Source organism: Acanthochromis polyacanthus, chromosome 21 (genome assembly GCF_021347895.1).
Source record: "Acanthochromis polyacanthus isolate Apoly-LR-REF ecotype Palm Island chromosome 21, KAUST_Apoly_ChrSc, whole genome shotgun sequence".
Lineage (NCBI taxonomy): Eukaryota > Metazoa > Chordata > Actinopteri > Pomacentridae > Acanthochromis > Acanthochromis polyacanthus.
The window spans coordinates 7,909,044-7,931,412 of NC_067133.1; the positions used below are offsets into that span (position 1 = coordinate 7,909,044).

At 39.4% G+C, this 22,369-nt stretch overlaps 2 protein-coding genes across 4 annotated transcripts in view; one reads left to right on the plus strand and one right to left on the minus strand.

The window, feature by feature from the left end:
- The window catches only part of mettl23 (methyltransferase like 23), a 46,315-nt gene extending 35,809 nt beyond the window's left edge, over positions 1 to 10,506 (minus strand). Inside the window, exons 1-6 of one of the 3 annotated variants that reach the window (XM_051941417.1) lie at positions 10,224 to 10,506; positions 9,344 to 9,403; positions 6,961 to 7,065; positions 5,750 to 5,978; positions 5,232 to 5,316; positions 4,505 to 5,011 (exon numbers count right to left, since the gene is read on the minus strand). In XM_051941417.1, the coding sequence (XP_051797377.1) occupies positions 4,840 to 5,011; positions 5,232 to 5,316; positions 5,750 to 5,978; positions 6,961 to 7,065; positions 9,344 to 9,403; positions 10,224 to 10,328 (756 nt within the window). In that variant the 5' untranslated portion in view covers positions 10,329 to 10,506 and the 3' untranslated portion in view covers positions 4,505 to 4,839. Of the gene's footprint in view, positions 1 to 4,504; positions 5,012 to 5,231; positions 5,317 to 5,749; positions 5,979 to 6,960; positions 7,066 to 9,343; positions 9,404 to 10,223 lie in introns of those variants that run through there. The other 2 variants (XM_051941418.1, XM_022200016.2) reach the window with 2 other exon arrangements.
- Positions 10,507 to 10,651: 145 nt separating this feature from the next.
- Positions 10,652 to 22,151, plus strand: jmjd6 (jumonji domain containing 6, arginine demethylase and lysine hydroxylase). The gene is made up of 6 exons (XM_022200002.2): positions 10,652 to 11,068; positions 12,957 to 13,345; positions 14,942 to 15,228; positions 17,791 to 17,926; positions 18,570 to 18,708; positions 19,521 to 22,151. Exons 1-6 carry the CDS (start codon positions 10,940 to 10,942, stop codon positions 19,650 to 19,652), a joined length of 1,212 nt encoding a protein of 403 aa, XP_022055694.1. The 5' UTR covers positions 10,652 to 10,939; the 3' UTR covers positions 19,653 to 22,151.
- Positions 22,152 to 22,369: the final 218 nt, after the last annotated feature.

Here is a 22,369-nt window from a genome sequence, read left to right on the forward strand (position 1 = left end):
AATTACAAATAAATAAAGATGAGATGATTGGAAGATTTTGACTAATGTTTTCGTTGTTTCATCATATGAAGACAGACTTGTTTTATTTTCAACTCTTGGTATAATAATAGACATAATAAAGTTTATATCACTGAAACGCCCTCAGAAATCATTTTATTAACAGACTCTTATCTATTCATGTACCTGATTACAGCTGTGTTCCAGGTCATGACAACACTTTCCTTCTGGACTGTTATACAACAGCTGTGGATTCCTGGAAACCACCTGATTTACCTTCCACAGCAGTGTAACTGACTGACTTCTGATCATCCAGACCACATACAAGGAAAACAAAACTTCCAAACTAAACAAGAAATGTGCGTTTTCTGATCTGAAGCTCTGATCAGTTGAACAAAAATAATTTGTGTTTGGTAAGAAGTTCCACATTTATCCATGTGAATTTTTCTGAATGTAACTTATTAATCAAACAGAGACCAAAACTTAGAGTTCATTTGAAAGCCTTAGTCTCACACCTGAAAACACAAAAAACAATCTGTTAGTTGCTATATTTCTTAGTATGAGTTTCTATCTGAATTCTCAGCATTCTTGGCTGATTTAGTCTCAGTACAGATAAATTCATTATGGTTTGATTTTAATATTCATGTCGATGATGAGAATGAAGCATCAACTCTGCATTCAGCTCATTGTTGGAATGTAAATAAACCAACTCACAGCTTTTAGACATTTGGCACAGAAATTGAACATCTTGCTATTTTTCCACAAAACCCTCTTTTGTCTGATCATCTTTTAATGAGATTTGAATTTACAATTGTGGACTTATCAAGTAGTTTCATTACAGCAGATTGGGAACTAACCCAACCAGATAAGGATGTCTGAACTTTCTCCTCAACATTTACCAGTAGTGGACCTAATCACAGCCGCAAAATCAGCTGTTAGAAATAGAAGACTACCAGAAGCTCTGGCTGAAAGTATCAGCAGCTTCCTCCAATGCTAAAATCCCTCCTTGCAACCTGACATCCCAGTTAAAATAGGACGGTAGCATCTCTAAGAACATCACAAGCCTACCAGCTATGAGGAGACTCTGAAGTCAACTGGAAGAAGGTTCTTTGGTCTGAGGAGACCAAAATGGAGCTTTTAGTCCATCAGACTGGATGACATGCTTGGAGGACACCAAACACTGAATATCACCCCTACTGTGAAGCACGGTGGTGGCAGCATCATGATGTTCCTCAGCAGCAGGTCCTGAAGGCTTGTAAAGGTAGAGGGTAAAATGGATGCAGCAAAGTCCAGATAAATCCTGGAGGACAACCTGATGCAGTCTGAAGAGAACTGAGACTTGGAGAAGATTTGTTTTCCATCAAGACAATGAGTCGAAGCAAACAGCTGAAGCTCCACAGAAATGCATTAAAGACAACAAGGAGAAAGTTCTGGAGGCCGAGTCAGAGTCCAGACCTCAGTCCAACTGGGAATTAATGTCTGGACTTGAAAAGTTCTGTTCACTCATGATCCTTGTGGAACCTCACAGAGTTTGATCAGTTTATAAAGAAGAATGAGGTCAAATTTCAGCGTCCAGATGTTCAGACTGATTTAGACCAACAGATGATCAAAAGGTTCTTCTACTAAGTACAGACTGGAAAGACGAGAAAATATTGATGTAGTCACATATTTTATGTTTTATATTTTTGATGAATTGATATCACTTAAATTGGTTTTCACTTTGACAAGAAAGACTGAATATTTCGAAAGAACAATATACAAAAGACAGACATGACATAAAACAGCATCATGGACTAAAAATGTTTTGTCAGCCTACCTTTGCTGTAGAGCAACACTTAAATTTACTTTTGATGAGAAAATTCTTCTGTCTGTCATTCAGCGTCCAATTTTGTGTTTTATAGTGTTGATCAGAGGAGGAGTCAGTCTGATTTTATAGTTCTAAACCAGAGGATGCAACAACATTTGCACTGTTAATGTTTAACACTGGAAATCCCAGCATCAGCCACATATTTACCTCTGCCAAGGAGGTTATGTGACACCCGGCGTTTGTGTGTCTGTCTGTCTTTTAGCAAGATAACTCAAAAACGCTTGGGCAGATTCAGATGGAATTTTGAGGGGATGTAGACTAAGATAAGAGGAAGAGCTGATTTAATTTTGGTGGCAATCCGGAAAGGATCCTGGATCACTTTGATTTTTTTTAGTATGTTGTAGTATGTGGTCCAAAATATGACAAAAACATCATAGGTTAGTATGTCATCCAACAAATCAGAACAAGTGTCCAGACAGCTCAACTGGTTAAGAAGGTGATTTGTAAACAGAACTGTGTCAGAGATGCAGGTTCAATTCCAGCTCATGATCCTTTACTGCATGGGTTTCCTGTTTTCCTCTCTGTGGGAATGTCAATATCCTTGGTGAAGGTCTGTGCTCTCTGAGTGCTTTTCTAGTTGTGAATTTGATCTTAAATTTTGCATTTGTGCTAGCAAAAAGTCAGAACATGTGACAGACAGTGAGTCAGGTGGAGGGGAAAATGCTGATATAACTGCTCTCATTGGTGCAGTTTTAATACAGAACCTCTGACCTGACTAGACTGCCAGAGAGACTTTTCCTTCATCACAGTGAGATACATTCATTCATCTCACATCATGGATACTACTACGGTAAAACACTACAAGTCTCCCAGAGATCCACAAATGTGGTCAGTGTTTCAATTTCTCCAATTGTTACCAAAACCTCATTGACCAAACAGTGAAACCAGGTGAGCATAAAGATGAGATGATTGGAAGGTTTTAACTAATGTTTTCTTTGTTTCATCGTCTAAAGACAGATTGGTTTCACTTTCAACTCTTGGTATAATAACAGACATAATAAAGTTTATATCACTGAAACTCCCTCAGAAATCATTTTCATAGAAGACTCTTATCTATTCATGTCCCTCATTACAGCTGTGTTCCAGGTCATGACAATAATTTCCTTCTGGACTGTTATATAGCAGCTGTGGATTCCTGGAAACCACCTGATTTACCTTCCACAGCAGCACAACTGACTGACTTCTGATCATTCAGACCAGTGGTTCCCAACCTGTTTGGCTTGCTGTTAGTCGTTACATTACCTTCTATGAGTTTCTATCTGAATTCTCAGCTTTCTTGGCTGATTTAGTCTCAGTACAGATGAAGTCATTATAGTTTAACTTTAATATCCATGTAGCTGATGAGAATGAAGCATCAACTCTGTATTTAGCTCATTGTTGGAACATTTTAATTAATCAACTCACAGCTTTAACTCTCGATCTCCTTTTGACATTTGGCACAGAAATTGAACATCTTACTATTTTTTAACACAACCCTCTATTGTCTGATAATATTTTATGAGATTTGAATTTAAAATTGTGGACTTACCAAGAAGTTCCATTACAGCAGATTGGGAACTAACCCAACCAGACAAGGATGTCTGAACTTTTCCTTCAAGATTTACCAGTAGTGGACCTTTTCACAGCCACAGAATCAGCTGTTAGAAATAAATGACCAGAAGCAGAACAGCTCAGGTTGAAAGCATCAGCAGCTTCCTCCAAAGCTAAAATCCCTCCTTGCAACCTGACATCCCAGTTAAAATAGGACGGTAGCATCTTTAAGAATATCACAATCCTGCTAGTTGACAAAGGTAGATGCACCGTAGTACTTAACACAGCCGACGACAACAGGAAAATAACATTATTCAGCAACAGTACAATTTATGAGATTCTGAAGCGACAAACAGCTACAAAAGTACCACCAAGACACTTACGACTCCTCTGAAGGAGTTCCAAGCTTCAGCAGCTGAGATGGAGAGACTGTTCATAAAACAACTGTTGTCTGTTCTTCACCAGTCAAAGCTTTATGGAGACAAAGAGAAAGACTCTGATGGAAAAGCTCAAATTAAATCTGGACCAGAGTTCACCAGAAGACATGTGGAGACTCTGAGGTCAACTGGAAGAAGGTTCTTTGATCTGAAGATGTTCAATCCAGACTGGTGTTGTGTCACTATGAAGTTCCTGTAAGTGCACGTACATGGATGGATCCATGTTTCTATTGAAATACAGTCTTTCGTCAACATTTCAAGAACTTTTAAGACTCTAGCATCAATATAATCCAATATGTAGAACGTCTGGACAATTTTTGGACACATTTTGTGTTATTTTGCACCATTTTTGAGCTTTGGAAAAGTTTGTGTCATTTTTGAAAAAGTTACTTTGGACAAAATTTGTCATTTTGGCACAATCATGAGTTGTTCTGAACAAGTTTTATGTTGTTTTGGATAATTTTAGAGCTGTTTTACACAAGTTTGAATTCATTTGGACAGATTTTGTGTCATTTGGAACCATTTTTGTGTTTTGGAAAAGTTTTTGTCGTTTGGAACAACTTATGTACTTTTTTTAGGTCATTTTTGATGTAGCAAGAACAGTGAGGGGTCTAGGTTTTTTGCTATTTTGACAAAGTGTTGACATGGACTCATTGGATCACAAAGGCTGCTGTTCATAGGGGAATACCAGTTTGTATTTATTTACAAAAACAAAAAACAAATGCAGAAATGTCTATCTTTACACAAAAAGTCAAAATGGTTATTGTAATGTCATTGCAAGCTGAAAACATCAACTGCTAGCGGTAAAAACAACTTTGAATTGATTTTCTGACACATTATCAACCAGGATTGTTGTTAAAAAATACTGAGGAGAAGTTTTGTTGTTGAAAACAAAAATGTATGTTCGTTTCAGCTCTAATTCCCAACAGAGACGCTGCTGTCAGAGACATTTTCCACTTGAAGGATGAAGTTGTTTGTGTCTGAAATGCTAACTCATGCTAACTAATGCTAACCGTGGCCCGACTCTGTCCTCTGGGTTATGATCATCATCTGGATGCTGTGTTTTCCCGGCAGACTCGACCCGGCCAGATCACATCCGTCAGCATCAAACTGGTCGAGCTCAACTTCAACACAGTTCAGTTTCCAGCGATGCAGCAGCGACTCGATCGACCAGTCAGCACTGAAACACAGTCAGAGACGGGGAGTTATTCTGTGTGTTAAACTCAAACCACAGGAGACAGACTCACAACACAACCACAAAGACACACAACAAAACCACAAAGAGACACAAAAGGCACAAAAAGACACAAAATGATCACAAAAAGAATAAAAATGACCACAAAGTGATAAAGCAACCATAAACAGAGAGCACTTTCACTGTGTGGAATCAGCAGCAGTACCTTCTGAGTTGGTATGTGGTCCAGAACTGGGCTTCAGGGTTTTTCCTCAGAAGGAAAGCAACACTCACGATGACGTCTTCAAAATCTGAAACAGGTCGCAGCAGTTTTTACATTTTACAGAGTTGATCAGTTAAACTTTGAGTTTGAGCTTTTGTAGATTTTTGTGTTGTTTTAGAGAAGAAGAAATGAACTGGAACAAATTAATCCCCAACAAAAACACACACATTTAGAAAAAGTTCTTGTCACATGTAAACCTTGAAGACATTTGGGTGTTTTTGTGTCTTTGTAGTCTTTTTGTGTCTCTTTGTGGTTGTTTTGTTTCTCTGTGTCACTGTATTTCATATGTTTGGAGTCATTTTTGTCTCTTTGTAGTTGTTTTGCATGTCTTGGTGGGTGTTTGTGTCTCTTTGAGGCTGTTTGTCATGTATCTGTAGTCATTTTGTGTGTCTTTGTAGTTGTTTTGTGTCTCTTTGTAGCTCCACAGTCAGCTGTCGGTTCTTTCCTGTCAGTAAACTAACCTCGGGGGTCGTAGAAGACGTCTGATCCCAGGATGACGTCCAGTCTGGGCAGCAGGACGAGGTCCGGGGACACCTCACCCCACTTCAGCCCCACCAGCGCCACCTCCTGGAGGCCGTTGGCATCGCAGCTGCGCCTGCAGTTCTGCAGACATGAAGGTTTGTCGGACAGGATCACTGCAGCACCGCAGCTCGCCGCCACCACACCAGGCAGCCCGACACCGGCACCGAGCTGAGGAGGAGAGACGGCATCAGGTCCTGGACTAAAACTGGATTTATACTTTATGTTTACGGGTGTAAGGAAAGCAGAAAGTGCCAAAAATGTCTGCCTGCTGAACCTGAAACAGTGGACTCAATAGACAATCAACCTGCAACCTCTGTTCAATATCCCATTCACTTTCACCTTGTGTGTGTGTGTACGTATATGTATATATACATATATATATATATATATATATATATATATATATATATATACTTAAATATGCATATATATCCATATTTCTTGTGTACTTTTATTCTTATTGTTTCGGTTTGGAACAGGTGCACAATGCATTTCACTGCGCATTATACTGTGTATAATTGTATTTGTGATAAATAAAGGTTTTGAATCTTGAATCAAAAACTTCTGTTTCCCTGTGATGCAAATTAAAATGCTGCATTTTAAATCATTTTAAATTGTCAGAAGGTGAAAATGCACCACTTTCTACAGCACTGTGACAAGAACGCTGCTTTTCATGCTGGCAAAAGCATAAAAAACTACTTGGTTGTTGCTTTCTGTCATTTTGTGGTTGTTTTGCATCTTTGTAAATGTATTAGAATGGAATCATGAAGTAAAATGAAAGTACATAAGTGCTGTGTTTCAGTAGTGTTTGGTAAATGTACTTGGTTAGATTTCACACAAAGACTCTGAGGTTTAGTCTAAACAAACAGTCTTAAGTTGACATCTATCAGCTGATCTCAGCTGTTTAGCTCTCACTGCTATGAATTCTGGGTAAATTAAGTCATTATCTAAACTAAACAGTTAGCTGAAGCTTCTGGAGACAAATTTTATTGGAAACTTCGGTCAAGAATGTCAAACCAAAAAAACTTAAATAACTGTTGGAGGTTTGGTTAGGTAAAAGTTTAGACTGTCTGAATTCTGTTAATATTCTGTTTTATTCTTCCAGCTGTTTTCCAGGAAAAGTGTTCGGTGTGAAATGAATCGCGCTCACCTCCAGCACCGTCTTCCCTTTCAGCTCGTCTCTGTACGTCCACAGATACTGAGCCAGAACCACTGCGCTGGGCCACACATACATGCCATACTGAGGGTCCAGAACCTGGGGTCAGATGATACACAGAACATTTTACAAACAGCTCATTTACAGTGAAAATCTACCAACAAGGAGTGTCCTTGTAGAGTGAAGATATCTTGCCTCTGTGTGTTTCTAATCACTGTAAACTGGGATTCTTTGGGTTTTAGATTATTGTGTTTTCTCACATTTTCGTTGAGAGTTGCAGACCAAAACAAAACCAGTACCAATAAACCCGATAATTTGAGGACTTCTTGATGTTTAACCCACAAATGTATGCAACTGGTTAAAACACACAATCAGTCAAGAAAATATAAGGTCCTCTTAAAATTGGCATCAACAGTTTTCACCATTTGGCATCTGTTAACTTTTAATTTGACTTGTTCAGTTGATTTAAAGGCATTATGGAGGATGTTTTTTTGTTTTTTGTTTTTTAATTTGTCTGATTCACATAAAATGAATATACTGACCTTTAGTGGACTTGTATGTATGGTTTCTAAAAAAATTAAAAAAAAAATAACTGTGGACATGGCAGGACCTGAAAAACATCAGCCAATCATTGCGCTCGGACCGAGGCGTTTGGTTTGCTCCCTTTCCTGTCAATCAAAAATCTTCCGGCTCAGGCCTTGTTACGAGTTACAGCGGAGCTTCGACAGCTGATCGCCGCTGCTTGGGACACACGTCTCAATTCTGATCACAGATGTATTAAAATATTAAAAATGACTCCCGAGACACACACATGTTTTGCACACACTGTTGCTCAGTGAAATCTGGCTGGTACAACCGTGTCCGACCAGCAGCGCAAACGCGGAAATGCCCGGCAGCAGCCGACCACGCGAGTTTCCTGTTGCGGCGGACTGGCTTGGCTCCCTGCCAAATCAAATTTTCAAAATCATCTGGTGGGCCAGATATTATTCCTGACGGGCCATTTTGGCCCGCGGGCCGCCAGTTACCGACCACTAAACAGTGACATTAACCGTGGCATCTCGCCTAAACAGCGGTAAAAGTACTGGCATTAACCGTGGCATCCCCTAAACAGTGGCGTTAACCGTGGCATCTCGCCTAAACAGCGGTAAAAGTACTGGTATTAACCATGGCATGTTCCCTAAACAGTGGAATTAACCGTGGAATCTCTGCTGGCATCTCCAGAGGCCACTGGAAATGCCGCTGCGGCAGTGGCATCTCGCCCAAACAGTGGCATTAACTGTGGCATCCGCGTCGGTGCCACAAAAAGTGTCACTGCTTGTGGCACAAACAGTGGCACCGCGGCAGTGGCATCTCGCCCAAACAGTGGCATTAACCGTGGCTTCCGGCGCGGTGCCACAAAAAGTGTCACTGCTCGCTGCTAGTGCCACAAATCGGACCTGCTGTCTCTCTTATGGAGTAGAGTGCCTATATAATGAGAGTGGCGACATGACGGGTCCAAAAAATTTTGGTCACGTGATCTATAGGAGCCATTTTGTTTCCTATTTATGAACGCCGGTTATGCCTGTTAACGTTGTTTACAACGCAGAGAGTAATTCTCGGACTTTCTTGGCTTCATAAATACCTGAAAAATGACGGGCTGTTGTGCCTTTGGGTACACAAATCGATCCGAGAAGGGATTACACATGTTTAGATTTCCCAGGAGTCGTGAAAGAAGGAAACTGTGGGAAAATAAAGTCCGGAGAGTGGGATGGAAACCGACTTCATCATGATTTTTGTACCAGGTTAGTCCCATGTATGTACTTTCATGTTATGATGTATGGGCGAATGACAGATAGAAAAGTTTGATGTGATTTTAGGCAGTTGTGGTTATTTTGACTTTGACCATTTTCATGCATGGAGATGCATGAAATACGGGCCGCTGAAGTTTAACGGGGTAACCCGTTAAACTTCAGCGGCCCATCTGAGCTTCGACAACAGCCTCCCTGTTCATTCACATGATTTCGAATTCAACAAACAGCTGACAGTTTTCTGTTTCCTATTTTCTGTTTTCCGTCCAACCTGCAGTCACTTATCAGCCTCATATGACTCGAACAGGCTCCGTGTTCTTCACCTGTTTCTGGGCTGTTAGCCGCCGTTAGCATGAGGATGCTGTTAGCCATATGCTTACAGCTGCAGCACCGTACAGGCGGACGGGAAGACGTATTTTACTAAATTGACCGAAGCTGCCAGCTCGATGATAGAAACATTATACACCCATGGAAAGCTTAGATTCTCATGAATCCGCCGGTATAAACCACTTTCAGATGTGATTACCACAGCGAGTAATATAAACACATTTGTCCAACAAACAGCAAATAACGTAAACAGCAGAACTCACCTTTGAAGGCTCAAAACTAGTCACAGATGAAAATATTCCACAAAACAGCCATAATCCAACCTTGGACATCCAGACAAAACAAGCGAGTAAATTATTTTGTCCAAAACATGTCTTGAAATCAGTAAACAATCCATAGTTTTCGTGAATGTGCACCTCGCGCTGCGCGTCCCATATTGAGTGAATGGAAACAAAATGGCTTCAAATCCCCAGTTGTCGCCACTCTCATTATATAGGCACTCTATTATGGAGGGGGGTGTTTCTTCGTAAATGTTAAGAGGGGGGAGGTTAGAGGTGGGTGAGGGAGAGGTTGTATGTGCGCATGCGCATGCTACGTTCAAAGTCGTAGGAAATAAAATCTCCTCTAATGCCTTTAAGCGGCTCTCCTGTTGTAGTCTAATGAGATAATCGAGTTCTATTAACCCTAATATTACATAAATAAACACGTTTATGCACTTGATGCAAGCTGAACTAAACAGAAGATCCTAATAATTCCCATGATCCTCTGATGGTTGTTTTAGCAGGTACGTATTATTAATGCATCCAGGGTTATCTTTAAATTAACCATAACTAACAGTTTCCGGTTTTCTAAATTCAGATATTAGTTAAATAAATATATGTATGTATACGGGATATAAGCCGAATTAAAGCGAGGACTATAGTGTTATATAAATCTTCTAGTAATTATTTCTAACGCATAAAAACCATTTATATCCAAATATTTATCTGAAATTTTGAGTGTTTTTAAGGGTTAGCATCATGATTGTGTGACAGAGCAACATAAAAGCAGGACGGCAGCTAATTTATACCATAAACCAGCTTCACACACGGAAATGTATGCTAAATATTTGGTCAAATATTGTACTTATGAGCTCAAACAGACCTCAGGGATGGAGACAGAAAGCGACTCCTCCGGTTTCTTCTTCTTGTCTTTAAACGTGAAAACTTTGTAAGCTATGCTAGCTGCTTCGGCTCCACTGTGGGCCATTTTAAGAGCTAACACTCTCTAAATTTACATATTTACATCGTCTGTTGTCAGTCTTACTGTTTGTCTTTAAAACAAAAACTCATACTAACTGATTAATTTCAGAAACATATTAAATCTCACACGAGCAGCCATGCCGGTTGGATCTATTTCCGCACCAACCAAAACACAAAGGGGACGCTGAATCAGCCAATCAAATCCACCGGCGGGAAGGCTTATTCTACTCATGAACCAATCAGCGCTTTGCTTCTGTGGACGCTGTAGCCAATGGGATTTCTTGTCTGCCATAGGGGCGGGCGCTGATTCTGTCAATCAGTTGCAAAAGCATTGTGTCGCCCGCTGCCTGGTAGCCGCACATGCTAGCCTGTTAGCTGTTTACCTGGCTTTACCGAGCAGGCAGGTTTTGTTAAAGTGCTGCCACACCTGTCGGTACACACCTGTGTTTCACATATTACCGGCCGCGTGGTTTCGGTTGACTTGTCAGGTTAACGGGGCGTGAGACCAGCGCTAGCCGGGTGTCAGTGCAGGCTAGTGAATGTGTTTGTGCGCTAGCCCCGGGTTAGCTCGATAGCTAGCTGAGTAGCGGTGTTTTCTTTTTAAAGCCCGGAGGAGGAATGAACCACAAGAGTAAAAAGAGGATCAAAGAGGCGAAACGGAGCGCCAGGCCCGAGCTGAAGGACTCTCTGGATTGGATAAAACACGGCTACCATGAGACGTTCGACCTGTCGCACCGCACCGTGAAGGTAACTGTCAGTGTAGCCGCCGATGCTAAGCTAAGGCTAGGCTAGCAGCAGTGCAGCCCGTCACGTAGACAATGTAGGGGCAGATATGTAACCGGCACTTTCTGGGGCAGCTTCTCCGCTCTTTAACACTTTTAAACTTCTGAAAGCAAACATGATTTTAAAAAAAGCAGCAGTACAGGAGGTATTCAAGTTCAGGCACTAATATTAGAGTTTAAAAGTAGTTATGTAAACACAGAGAAAGACAAAGTAACATATTATTGGTTTGTAATTAGAACGATATTTGAAATTCACTGACATTGCAATATTTAATTTTTCTGCCATATATTTAGCTAAATCTGTCGTCTAATTCAATTAAAGATCAATCAGTCCTCCCCCTGACTTTCTCAATCAGTTGTTTCATCATCTACAGTAACTTTATTAATGATCAAAGTTTACCTTCATACTATGAATATTTCCAGAATTCCAGACCACTGACATACATAGAGGTGGGTCCAGATTTATCACTTTTTAATGGACTTTTTCCATCATTTCTGAGCCTCAGAACTTCATCAGCACAACAGATGGACTCATGGACATTTTAGGATGTAAATCATATTTGAGTTCTGGTAAAAACTGACACCAGACCAGTTTTACATCCAGTTGCTTTGTATGATTATGTGTAATTTTGATATTGAAGACTTGTCTTTCCATGATGCTGCAGACATTTTCAAGAGTTTCATTCCTTCAGTAAATAGAATCTCAGTTTAATTAATGACTATGTCTGAAACTGCTTTTTCCACATAATGCAACATGTCTTTTAGATGATTCTGCTATTTTCTGTGAGTAAAGTTACGCTTTCATCGTCTAGAACTTGTTCTGACCAACCATGTATCACACATGCCGATATGAGCCTTGAAAGTTTACCCAGAATGCACTTTTTAAAGTTTTCACCGGTGAATTCCGTTATACAAAACTCATTTTACATTAACATTCAAAAATGAAATAATCATGTATAAATTTTGCACGATAAATTTACAGAAAAAGTTCAGCATAAAATCTTATGATGGTTATTGGCCAATAAATAGTTCTGCTCCAGTCTGTGTGGGTGTGACTGAGTTCATAAAAGAGATGTTTAACCAGCACTTACCTGTTCATCTCAACACATACGTATGTGTTCACATCACACACCCTTCTCTTTGTGTTGTGATGTTATGTTGCATTTCATCTTTTAACTCGGCTCGAGGAAAATGGGTTCACAATCTCTGCACATGTGGATGGAATATTATAATATATAGAATATAATATATTATAATATAAGACTTTTACATCGATTAAACTATTAATTACAATTTTTTTTCAAAATATAAAAAGGACAATTTCAGCTATTAAAATGCCAACAGAGGTAACCCAAAGAAATGTGCTTAAAATAATAGCAGAATTAGAAGTATTTTTTGATTAAAAACAATACTTCTGTCTCCTCCAAGATCTGCTCAGTTTACAAACTAGGGATGATGCCTTTTAATCCATTAGTTTACATTAAGTTTACAGATTACAAATATATTAACTGATAAAGCAGAAGAAGAAAATCATGCCTGTCACAGTGTATTGTAGATTAACTGTAATACCTGATTGTTCCACCAGGAAAAGCTTTATAGATGAAAATACTAAACAAGAAAAGCACCCAGACTGTGATGTCTCATTTCCAATGGATGAAATCTTTACCAAATCTGTGGATCAATACTTTGATCTGCATCACTGCCAAAATCTAATCACTTGGTCGTCAGTATTTCATGGTATAAAACTTTCAGGCAAATCCGAGATGGTCATGAGAGATTGTCTGATGTTTGAGATGAAGTGAGCCTTGTCTTCACTAGTCTTTGTATTCACACTGTTTGTACTGATGTTGCAGGACAACGTGGAGCGAGTGGACGCTCTCCACCTCAGTCCAGAGGAGTTCATCCAGCGCTTCGAGAGGCCCTACAAGCCTGTCGTCCTGCTCGGCTGCCAGGAGAACTGGCCCGCCCGGGAGAAATGGACCCTGGAGCGCCTCAAACGCAAATACCGCAACCAGAAGTTCAAGTGCGGTGAGGACAACGACGGCTACTCGGTGAAGATGAAGATGAAGTACTACACGGAGTACCTGGAGTCCACCAGGGACGACAGCCCGCTCTACATCTTCGACAGCAGCTACGGCGAACACGCCAAGCGCCGCAAGCTGCTGGAGGACTACCAGGTTCCCGTGTTCTTCACGGACGACCTGTTCCAGTTCGCTGGGGAGAAACGCCGGCCGCCGTACAGGTGAGTCTGGTTTCACCTCGTCCATCCAGGCTGCAAGTTTCCACTTCAGAACCACCAAATACACATCTTAAATAGTCAATCAGTGATAGGTTTTCATCAGATTAAGTCCTATTTGCATGGGATTAATATCACCTCAGGACCAATGGTGATTTGTAGACCCAGAAACTATGAAAACAGAATGAATCTATGGATTTTCAAGTCTTTGTCCTTCAAAGGGAAAACCAAACTAAAGCCTGTCTTTATATCATCACAATCACTTTTGTGTTCCAGTTTTAAATTAGAAACATGTATGTGTCTATTCATCCATTCAGTCGTTAACCAAAATTTATTTGAATTGAAAACTTATTGTGTCAAATAATGATGTCTGACAAAAATGTGATTAATCGCGATCAATTCAACACAAAGCCTCTAATCAGATTAATTTTTTAAATTGTGTCCATCCTCTAGTATGAACTGATCTGGAGCCGTCAGAAAATGTGTTGTAGATGTTGAACCACCAGGTGGAGCCACTGACTTTAGAATGACTGTTAGAGCATTTGTTGATGAACTCTGAAGCTCACTGATATTATTTACTGTCCAACACAGCTGATTTATGTCGAGTGAAGGTGAAAGTTGTTCAGAATCTGGAATATTGTTTTAGATGATACAGTTCTCAAAATAACAAACATACCCTTTAAAAAAAAAATCTTAGTTAGATTCGGAAAGCCATGTTGAAACTTCAGACCCAAATTATCTGCCATTACTTTGGTACAACTTGTAATATCTGCGCAATCATACGTGAAAATTCAACGAAGATAATGATAATTATTATTTTGGATTTTTGTTACCGAGCGTCTCGTGTTAGAAAGTCCAAATTTTAAAATTCCAACTCTTTTACCAAATTTGAAGCCAAATGTATTAACACAGCCAAAATAACCTAAAAATGAAAAAGACAAAATGTCCTAGTGGAAGAATGAGGGTTAAATCATTAGTGTATATCATAAATGATACTTTAGTGTCCTAAAAGTAGTATTTATGTTTGTTGCATTAATCCCAATCAATATAAACTCTGATACAGCTCTGATATTATTATTTACTGTATGCTTAAAACTATTATTTATTGACTATATACTTAAAGCTATTATTTATTTACTGTATATGTAGAAATATTAATTATTCATTATATACTTAAAACTATTATTAATTATTTACTGTATTTAAAACTGATATAAATTATTTGTTTACTGTATTCGTAGAACTACAATTATTTTTCAGACCATGTACTTAATTATTATTTTCCAAGTATAATGTACATTTTTAACTGTTATTCCTATATTTTTCTGCTCATGTTTATGTTTTTAGGATTTATTTTTCTGCTCATGTTTATGTTTTTAGGATTTATTTTTCTGCTCATGTTTATGTTTTTAGGATTTATTTTTCTGCTTATGTTTATCTATGTTTATATTTTTTAATGAAAGCAGCTGTAATGTGACTACTTTCCCTCTGGGATTAATAAGTGATTCCGAATCAAACTTAATCTTTATATTTAACACTTTTGTGCAGCATCTGTTGATTTAAATGTGCTGAATAACATAAACGGGTCGTGTCTAAACCCAGGTGGTTCGTGATGGGCCCGGCCCGCTCCGGTACCGGCATCCACATCGACCCGCTGGGCACCAGCGCCTGGAACGCCCTGGTTCAGGGCCACAAGAGGTGGTGCCTGTTCCCCACCAACACTCCCAGAGAGCTGATCAAGGTGACCAGAGAGGACGGAGGCAACCAGCAGGACGAGGCTATCACCTGGTTCAGCGTCGTTTACCCGCGGACACAGCAGCCATCATGGCCGCCCGAGTTCAGGCCGCTGGAGATCCTACAGAGACCCGGAGAGACGGTGTTCGTACCCGGTGAGTCTTTATATCACCGTCCTGTGGTTCCTCTTTAACCCTCATGTTGTCCTGTGGGTCAAATTGACCCGTTTTAAAGTTTGTAAATGTGGAGAAAAAAAGTATTTTCACAGTGAAACTTCTGTTTTCCACATTTTCAGCATTTTTGGTGGAAAAAAGAAATGTTAAAAATGTTTCTTTAAGAACATTCAGATAAAAATCAACCAAAATCCAGCAAATCTCACTGTATTTTGGTTGATTTTTATGCGAATGTTCTTAAAGAAAATATTAGAAGTTTTACTGATATATATGTAATAACTTTAGATATTTTTAGGATTTTTTTGAAGATTTTTACTCATTTTTTGAAAATATTTACAAGAATTTTCTTGCCAAATTTGGTGGATTTTTTTTTTAAATTAAAACTTTTGAGGGTAACGTTTAAAGAATTATTGGAATTTTCTTCTTGAAGATTTTACAAATTTCCACAATGTGTTAATTTTTTTTTTTGCTGAATGTTTGGATTTTTTTCAGACAAGGAAACAATATTTTTGGTGCCTGTAAATGAGAACAACAGGAGGGTTAAATTCATTTTCTTGTTACCAAACCTCATTTAAAAAAACACCAAATTTAAACCATAGAACTGAAGAGAAAATTCAAAAAAAGGGGAAAGTTTAAACAGTAAATGTCTTGACAGCGTAATAATAGGAGAGCCACAGAAAACCAGCTGTTTTGATTTTGGATTCATGAACGTTTTCAGGCTCTCGGGTGTGATGGTTTCATGCTTTACTTTGTTGCTTCTGACAGCAAAGTCAACATCTTTGGTATCACAAAGCGATGAATAAAGAAAATATCAGATTCTGTGTTACTCCTGCATAGTCACAGTATTGAGATAGTTATTTTATCTGACAGAATTCATGTATTTTCCTGTTATTTAGGCCATTTGTTGAACCAGGAACAAGCAAAACTGTTGTGAAAAATGTGTATTTCCCTTTCTTATTCTCAGTTCTCATCATTTTGATGCACATAAAGCCTCTTTGGTGACCTGAAATTATTCTATGCAGGAAGAACCCTGAGATTTATTAACACTGAACGTAAATATGAGCTGCAGGAAAGATGCAAGCAAAACTCTGATGAATTCACCGCCTCTGTAAGTGATTGTAGGTTGGTAGGACTCTGATAAAGGTAGTAAATTGTCGTCTTTGTTTGGAGAGCTGCTGGTTTTATAGCAGAAAGCAGCGCGTCTTCATTGAGAATATGCAGTGACCCAGCAGTGACTCGGCGTGTGTTGACAGTTTACAGCAGCGTGTAGTGAAGCGATCTGACCTACATCCACCTAATGCCACCCGAGCTGCTGGAGTCGAGCACGGATTAAACCCTCGGCTGCTCCTTCGACACGGCTCCAGGATTTAGACCGCACCTGCCGGCTCCACAAGAGGGCGTTAGCAGCCTCTCCCTGTTTTATTTTTATATACATTATCGGTCATTTCAACTCAAATCATCAGCAGTTTCTGTTCAACCATCTCTGACATCTTTTCTATACTTTCTGAGATAAAATGTGTTTATATTTTGCCTGCTTATCCACTTTAACAGGTTTTTTTCTCATTGCAATTTGAGTCCATTTGAGTATCAATATCTGAGGAACCATTAAAGATAAAAACCTGAGATTTTCACTCTTGTTTCTCATCATGTCATTGATTCAGAATCTGAATACTGGACAAGTAGCTCAACTACTGTCTGAATATGAGTGAAATAAAATATAAAAAATAGAAGTTGTTAAGAAAAATCCCATCTTTGAGCACAAATGAACAAAAAAATGGATACTGCACAAGTCAGCTAGTGATGTTTTCTGAACCACGTGCAGCTGAAGGTCACAATAATACAAAACTAAACATAGAATACTTTAAATGTAAAACAAAAAAGAAAAGCTATTTTTATTAAACTTTCATAACTGATTGAGCAGTTTTGACAAGTTGTACCACAAAAAAAATATGGTTGGGTCTGATCCAAGTAGAACAGAGTTTTGATTTAATGACTTCCAGATGTTTGTTTTGTCTGATCAAACCCAGAGATATTAGTTTTACTTTTGGAGAAGAAAAGAAAACATATTTACACTTCAAAAGCTGATTCAGTAATCATCTGAGAATATTTTCTAACATAATGTTGATAGGTTAAGCTAACCTCCATTGTTTACCTATTTTAAACCTTTATGATGTTTCCTCAGTACGTACTGGGTAAAACAATGTCCCTGATTTATTTTTGCCTTTTATTTATGTTGCTTTTTAACAATACAGTGTATGGATTGCGGGGTGGGTGGGTTGGATTTGAGTCTTAATTTCTTTCATTTTATTTTAATTATTTGTCTGTTTGTAAAGCACTTTGTGCTACAACTGATGTATGAAAAGTGCTATATAAATAAAGATTATTATTATCATTATTATTATTATAGAGGAAAGAAACCAGAAAATATTCACAATTTTTATTAAAAAAATAACTATCCAAACTGATGGATTATCAAATGAATCCAGTACTAGCCTAAATAATGAACCATCGCAGATCTAATCTTAACCTGCTCTGTTTCTGCAGGTGGATGGTGGCACGTTGTTCTTAATCTGGACACGACGATCGCCGTCACCCAAAACTTCGCCAGCACGACCAACTTCCCCATCGTGTGGCACAAAACGGTCCGAGGACGACCCAAGCTCTCCAGGAAGTGGTACCGGTAAGAACGAATCCTCCACAGTGCAGGAAGCTTCATTTTTTAAAAATGTGTCTTTGTGAAACCTGCAGGTATATCACAAGTATTCACCCCCTGGAAGTTTTCCCCTTTTATTGATTTTCAGCATTGAAACCTGGTCAGTTTAATAGGGCTGGACCCGAATAACCGAATATTCGGTCGTGACGGTGGTATCCGGATATTTATTTTGAGATCCGAATATTCAGGATTCCCCCTCCCCCCCCCAACGTCAGACGATATCGTGCGAACGGTATTTGTTCGATATGAACCGATCCTAATATCCGCTGCGACCCAACCCCCACTGCCACCCCCCTCCATCGGACGGGCGTGACGAACCGGGCTGAATATTCGGCTCCGTCCTCCATTTGCCCACAACGTCAGACGTTACGGCTCGTTCCTTTGTCCATCATGATGTGAAGCACGGTGGTGGCAGCAGCATTATGTGACTCAGCAGCAGGTCCTGGAAGGCTTGTAACGGTCGAGGGTAAAATGAATGAGATGTAAATTCTTATCCGATTAGATTGACTATGATTCAATGTTGAAAATCAGTGAAAGGCAGAAACTTCTGTCACCGTGGTAACATGGGATCAGGACAAACATGTTGCTCACACTCGATTTGTTGTTTCAGCATTTTGAAGCAGGAGCGACCCGACCTAGCGGCGCTGGCAGACAAAGTGGACCTACAGGAGTCCACGGGCATCGCATCTGACAGCTCCAGTGACTCTTCATCCTCTTCATCCTCCAGCTCATCCGACTCCAACTCCGATGTAAGTCCTGAAACACACACTGAAGGGAAAAATAAAAAGTCATTTCAAATATTATGTTTAATAATAATGCAAGTATCAATATAAGCAACATAAATGAGGGATTCCTTTCTAGATGGTGCTGTAAACCTACAGAATACAGTAGCTATATACTAAACACACATTAACACAGTGGTGCACAAGCTGTGTTTGGTCTTCAAAGTTACAAAAGAAGCCCCAGAGACTTCTCATTACTGCTTTTTAACCAGACTTCAGTTATTGTGAAGTCCTGTGTTGTGCTGTTTGTTTTCTACCTGCATCCAGGAGCAAACCGTGGTGAAATAAAGGGGCTGTAAAAGGACATAAAGTTCTGCTGAGTCTGAACACAGTTACAGTCCCTGCCTACATAAATCCCTGCTGTCACCTGTGTGCAGGCGTTAGCACTGCCAACAGGTGCTGCAGGTGTAGCACAACACTGCTGGTTGATCCCTTAAAAAACATCACCAGACCTCCTCAGAATGAGCTGCTTCTTCACCTACAATAGCTTCAGTACATTTAGTGAAGCCATGCAAAGTTTTACCTTCATACTATGAATATTTTCACAGTTATAGGCCCTTGAAGTACAGACAGGAGGATCCAGATGTCTTTTTTCACCTGCGGGAACAACCACATACTGCTCTAAATTTACTCCAAAAGTATTGGACCGTCCTTGTTTTCTTCAATTTCTTGTTCGTTTTAATGCCCGGTACAACTAAAGATACATTTGTTTGGACAAATTCAGATCTGGTTGTTTTTATACGTACTGAGGCTGCTGTAACGCCGGGTCTGTCCTGCAGGCGGAGTCGGGCTCGGAGGGCGACGCCATGTCTCACCGCCGGAAGAAGCGTCGGACCTGCGGGACGGCAGCGAACGGCGACACCAGCAACCAGGACGACTGTGTCAGCAAGGAGAGGAGCTCGTCACGGTGACCTCCGACCTCCGGCAGCGGCGGCTTCGCTCTCAGACAGACCTCCACTCCAGCTGCTTCTGGTCGAGTTTACGTCCCCGGACGGAGGCAGTCTGCAGAAGCAAGATGGCCGCCGCCGACGAGAGGCTGCTGGAGACCTGCCACCACTGTGCTTTCAACACCAACCAGTCTCTGTTTGTCTCTGTAGGAACCAGGACTCTTGAAACTCGCTGAGCTGCTTTCTGACGTGAAGAACTGATATTTTCTTTGACTAAAATTATCAGCAGAGTCAGTGACGACACAGTTTGGCTTCTGGGTTTTTTTGCTGCGAGCTCTGGACACAGTTAAACACATAATGCTGCGTTCGAGTCAACTCGGAGAGTTTCTGTCCAGACATCCTCACAAGTGAACGTTAATTATCTACTAAATGACACTTTATCACTCGTCGTGTGTCATATTCAGACTAATTTAATGTGAAATATTACACCAACAGCCTCTTATATCGTCTTCATCCTCGGTTTTCTTTTTTAATTTTCTTGCTGTCAGTCGTGTTGATTGTTTGCATTTGAAGTCGTTTCGTTTCGAGCTCACAGTTGTCCAAACTGACTCAAACGCAGCATTAAACAAACTTCTCGGGCCTCTAGTTTCACGTCGTTGAAGTGTTGCTAACATCACAGCGGTTAATCCAGAGCGTCCTGAAAAATCTCATTTTAAACAAAAAGAACTTATTTAACAGCCTTAAAATTAGCTAGACTTTATATTTTCTCACTTTTTGACTGGTCTGAGTCTAAAACAAGCGTTGCGTTTCATTCTACATTGGGTTAAAAAATTCTGAAAATGTCTTAAACTCAGCAGAGATTTATCAAAAGTTTGATTATTTGATTCAGATATGTCCAAAATTACTCAAAAGTTGTATTAATTTACTTCAAAATGCCAGACGGACTCTCTCTCTTACTGCAGATGAATAGTTTATGCAGTAGTTTGACATGTAAGGGACGAGTTTCTCTGTTCTCTGAGCAGATTCTAGGCCCTTTCTTCTTTTTTTACTGCCATTGTTGCACAAACTTTTGTGAAACTGAAGGTCTGAAGTCAGATTTATGATGGATGTAGAAACTTCCATCTGTGATTTAAAAAAAAAAAAAAAAAAGATCCAAACATGTATAAAGAACTCCGAATTTGTCAAAAATAACAACAAATGTTAAAAAAATAACCCAGAATTTATCTAGAAAGTGTCAGAAGTTTTCCAAAAGAACATTTGCCCAGATGAACACAAAACTACTAAAATTGTCTTGAAAAATGTTCAGGTTTGGTCCAGTTTGATGACGAGTGCTGAGAGACCAGAACCCGACCTGAGTCTAGCATCCAGCCGTACAAAACACCTGAAATCTTCTCCCTTTAAGTTCATCGTCTCTCGAAAATGACTTGAAACCTTTTCAAAATGACTCCATATCTGTTGAAGTGACTCAAAATTTGTCTGAAACATCCGGAATAAAAAACTTTTGGCACAAAAAATGGCACAATTTGCTCAAAATTACTCAAAAAAATAGTCTAAAATGACACAATCCATTGTAAAAATGACTTAAAAATCGTCCAATCGTACTTCAACTTTACCCAGTATTAGTCAGCTTGTCCCAAATGTGAGGAATATTAGTCAAACTTTGTCACTTCACAAATCAAATCTGAAACATCAGGCAACTAAAAAAGTGAATTTTCACTCAAAAATGTCAAAAACTCTGCTTCAAAGTTTGTCATGTACGTCTTTTGTGAGGCATCTCTTCGGGATTTCACTGACGGCTGGATTAAACAAGACATGAGAAGATGTCCGTTTTGCATTTTTGCGCTTTTATTTTGGTAACGGTTGTTTTAAAGACCAGTTATTCTCAGTTTAAAATGGCAGCTTATGTGAAAACCGATCGGCAAGCGAACACAGAAGGAAGCGGTGGTGATAAACGGTTTAAATGTGGAGCTTCTGTTGCTTCAAGAGGCAGAGAATCAAATACGAACTTCACATCATGATGCTGCCACCAACATGCCAAACCTCAAGATAAAATGTCAAAATTAGACCTTAGTTTGAGCTCATCTAAGGTTTATTTTAAAATATAACTCATAATTAGCTGCATCCTATTTTTTAATGTTTTTTACAACATCAGAAATCAGTCAGAAGTCCAAAATGCTCGACTAACTTTAATTTAAGTGGAAGAAAATCAGCAGTTTGGGAGAAAACAGGTTTAAAAATGAGATTAGAGTGGAAGCTTTGTGCAGCTTTTCTCAACTAGGATCCTTTAAACGAGTCGTGAGGTGAATCTGTGCTGTTCATGTTAACCGTCGCTTTAGACTAAAGTGCCTAAAATAAGCCTGAGGTGTGTTTTTATCTGTTTGTCTGAATTTAAAGGCACTATGTCGGTCACACGGTGCCTTCATTTGAAGATGATGAAGCTCGACTAGGAGGAGCTTCTTCACGAGACGCTGATGTGATGAATTTCATTGTGTCGCTCAATAAAATCTTTTCTATGACTCAAAACGTTTCGTCTGTTCAGTTCTGACGCCCCTTTCTTCTTCTTTTATTCTGGAGAAAACAAACCATAAATGCCTTTGTAGACTGTAAGGTAAATGCTGTAATATCCTGATGGTAAAGCATTTTATTTTAAAAAACTTAACTTACGAGGACATGACATGAATTTATCTGTTTCTAAGCTCTTTTGTTTGGAAAAACTAGACCCAAATGCCTAAAATTCCACT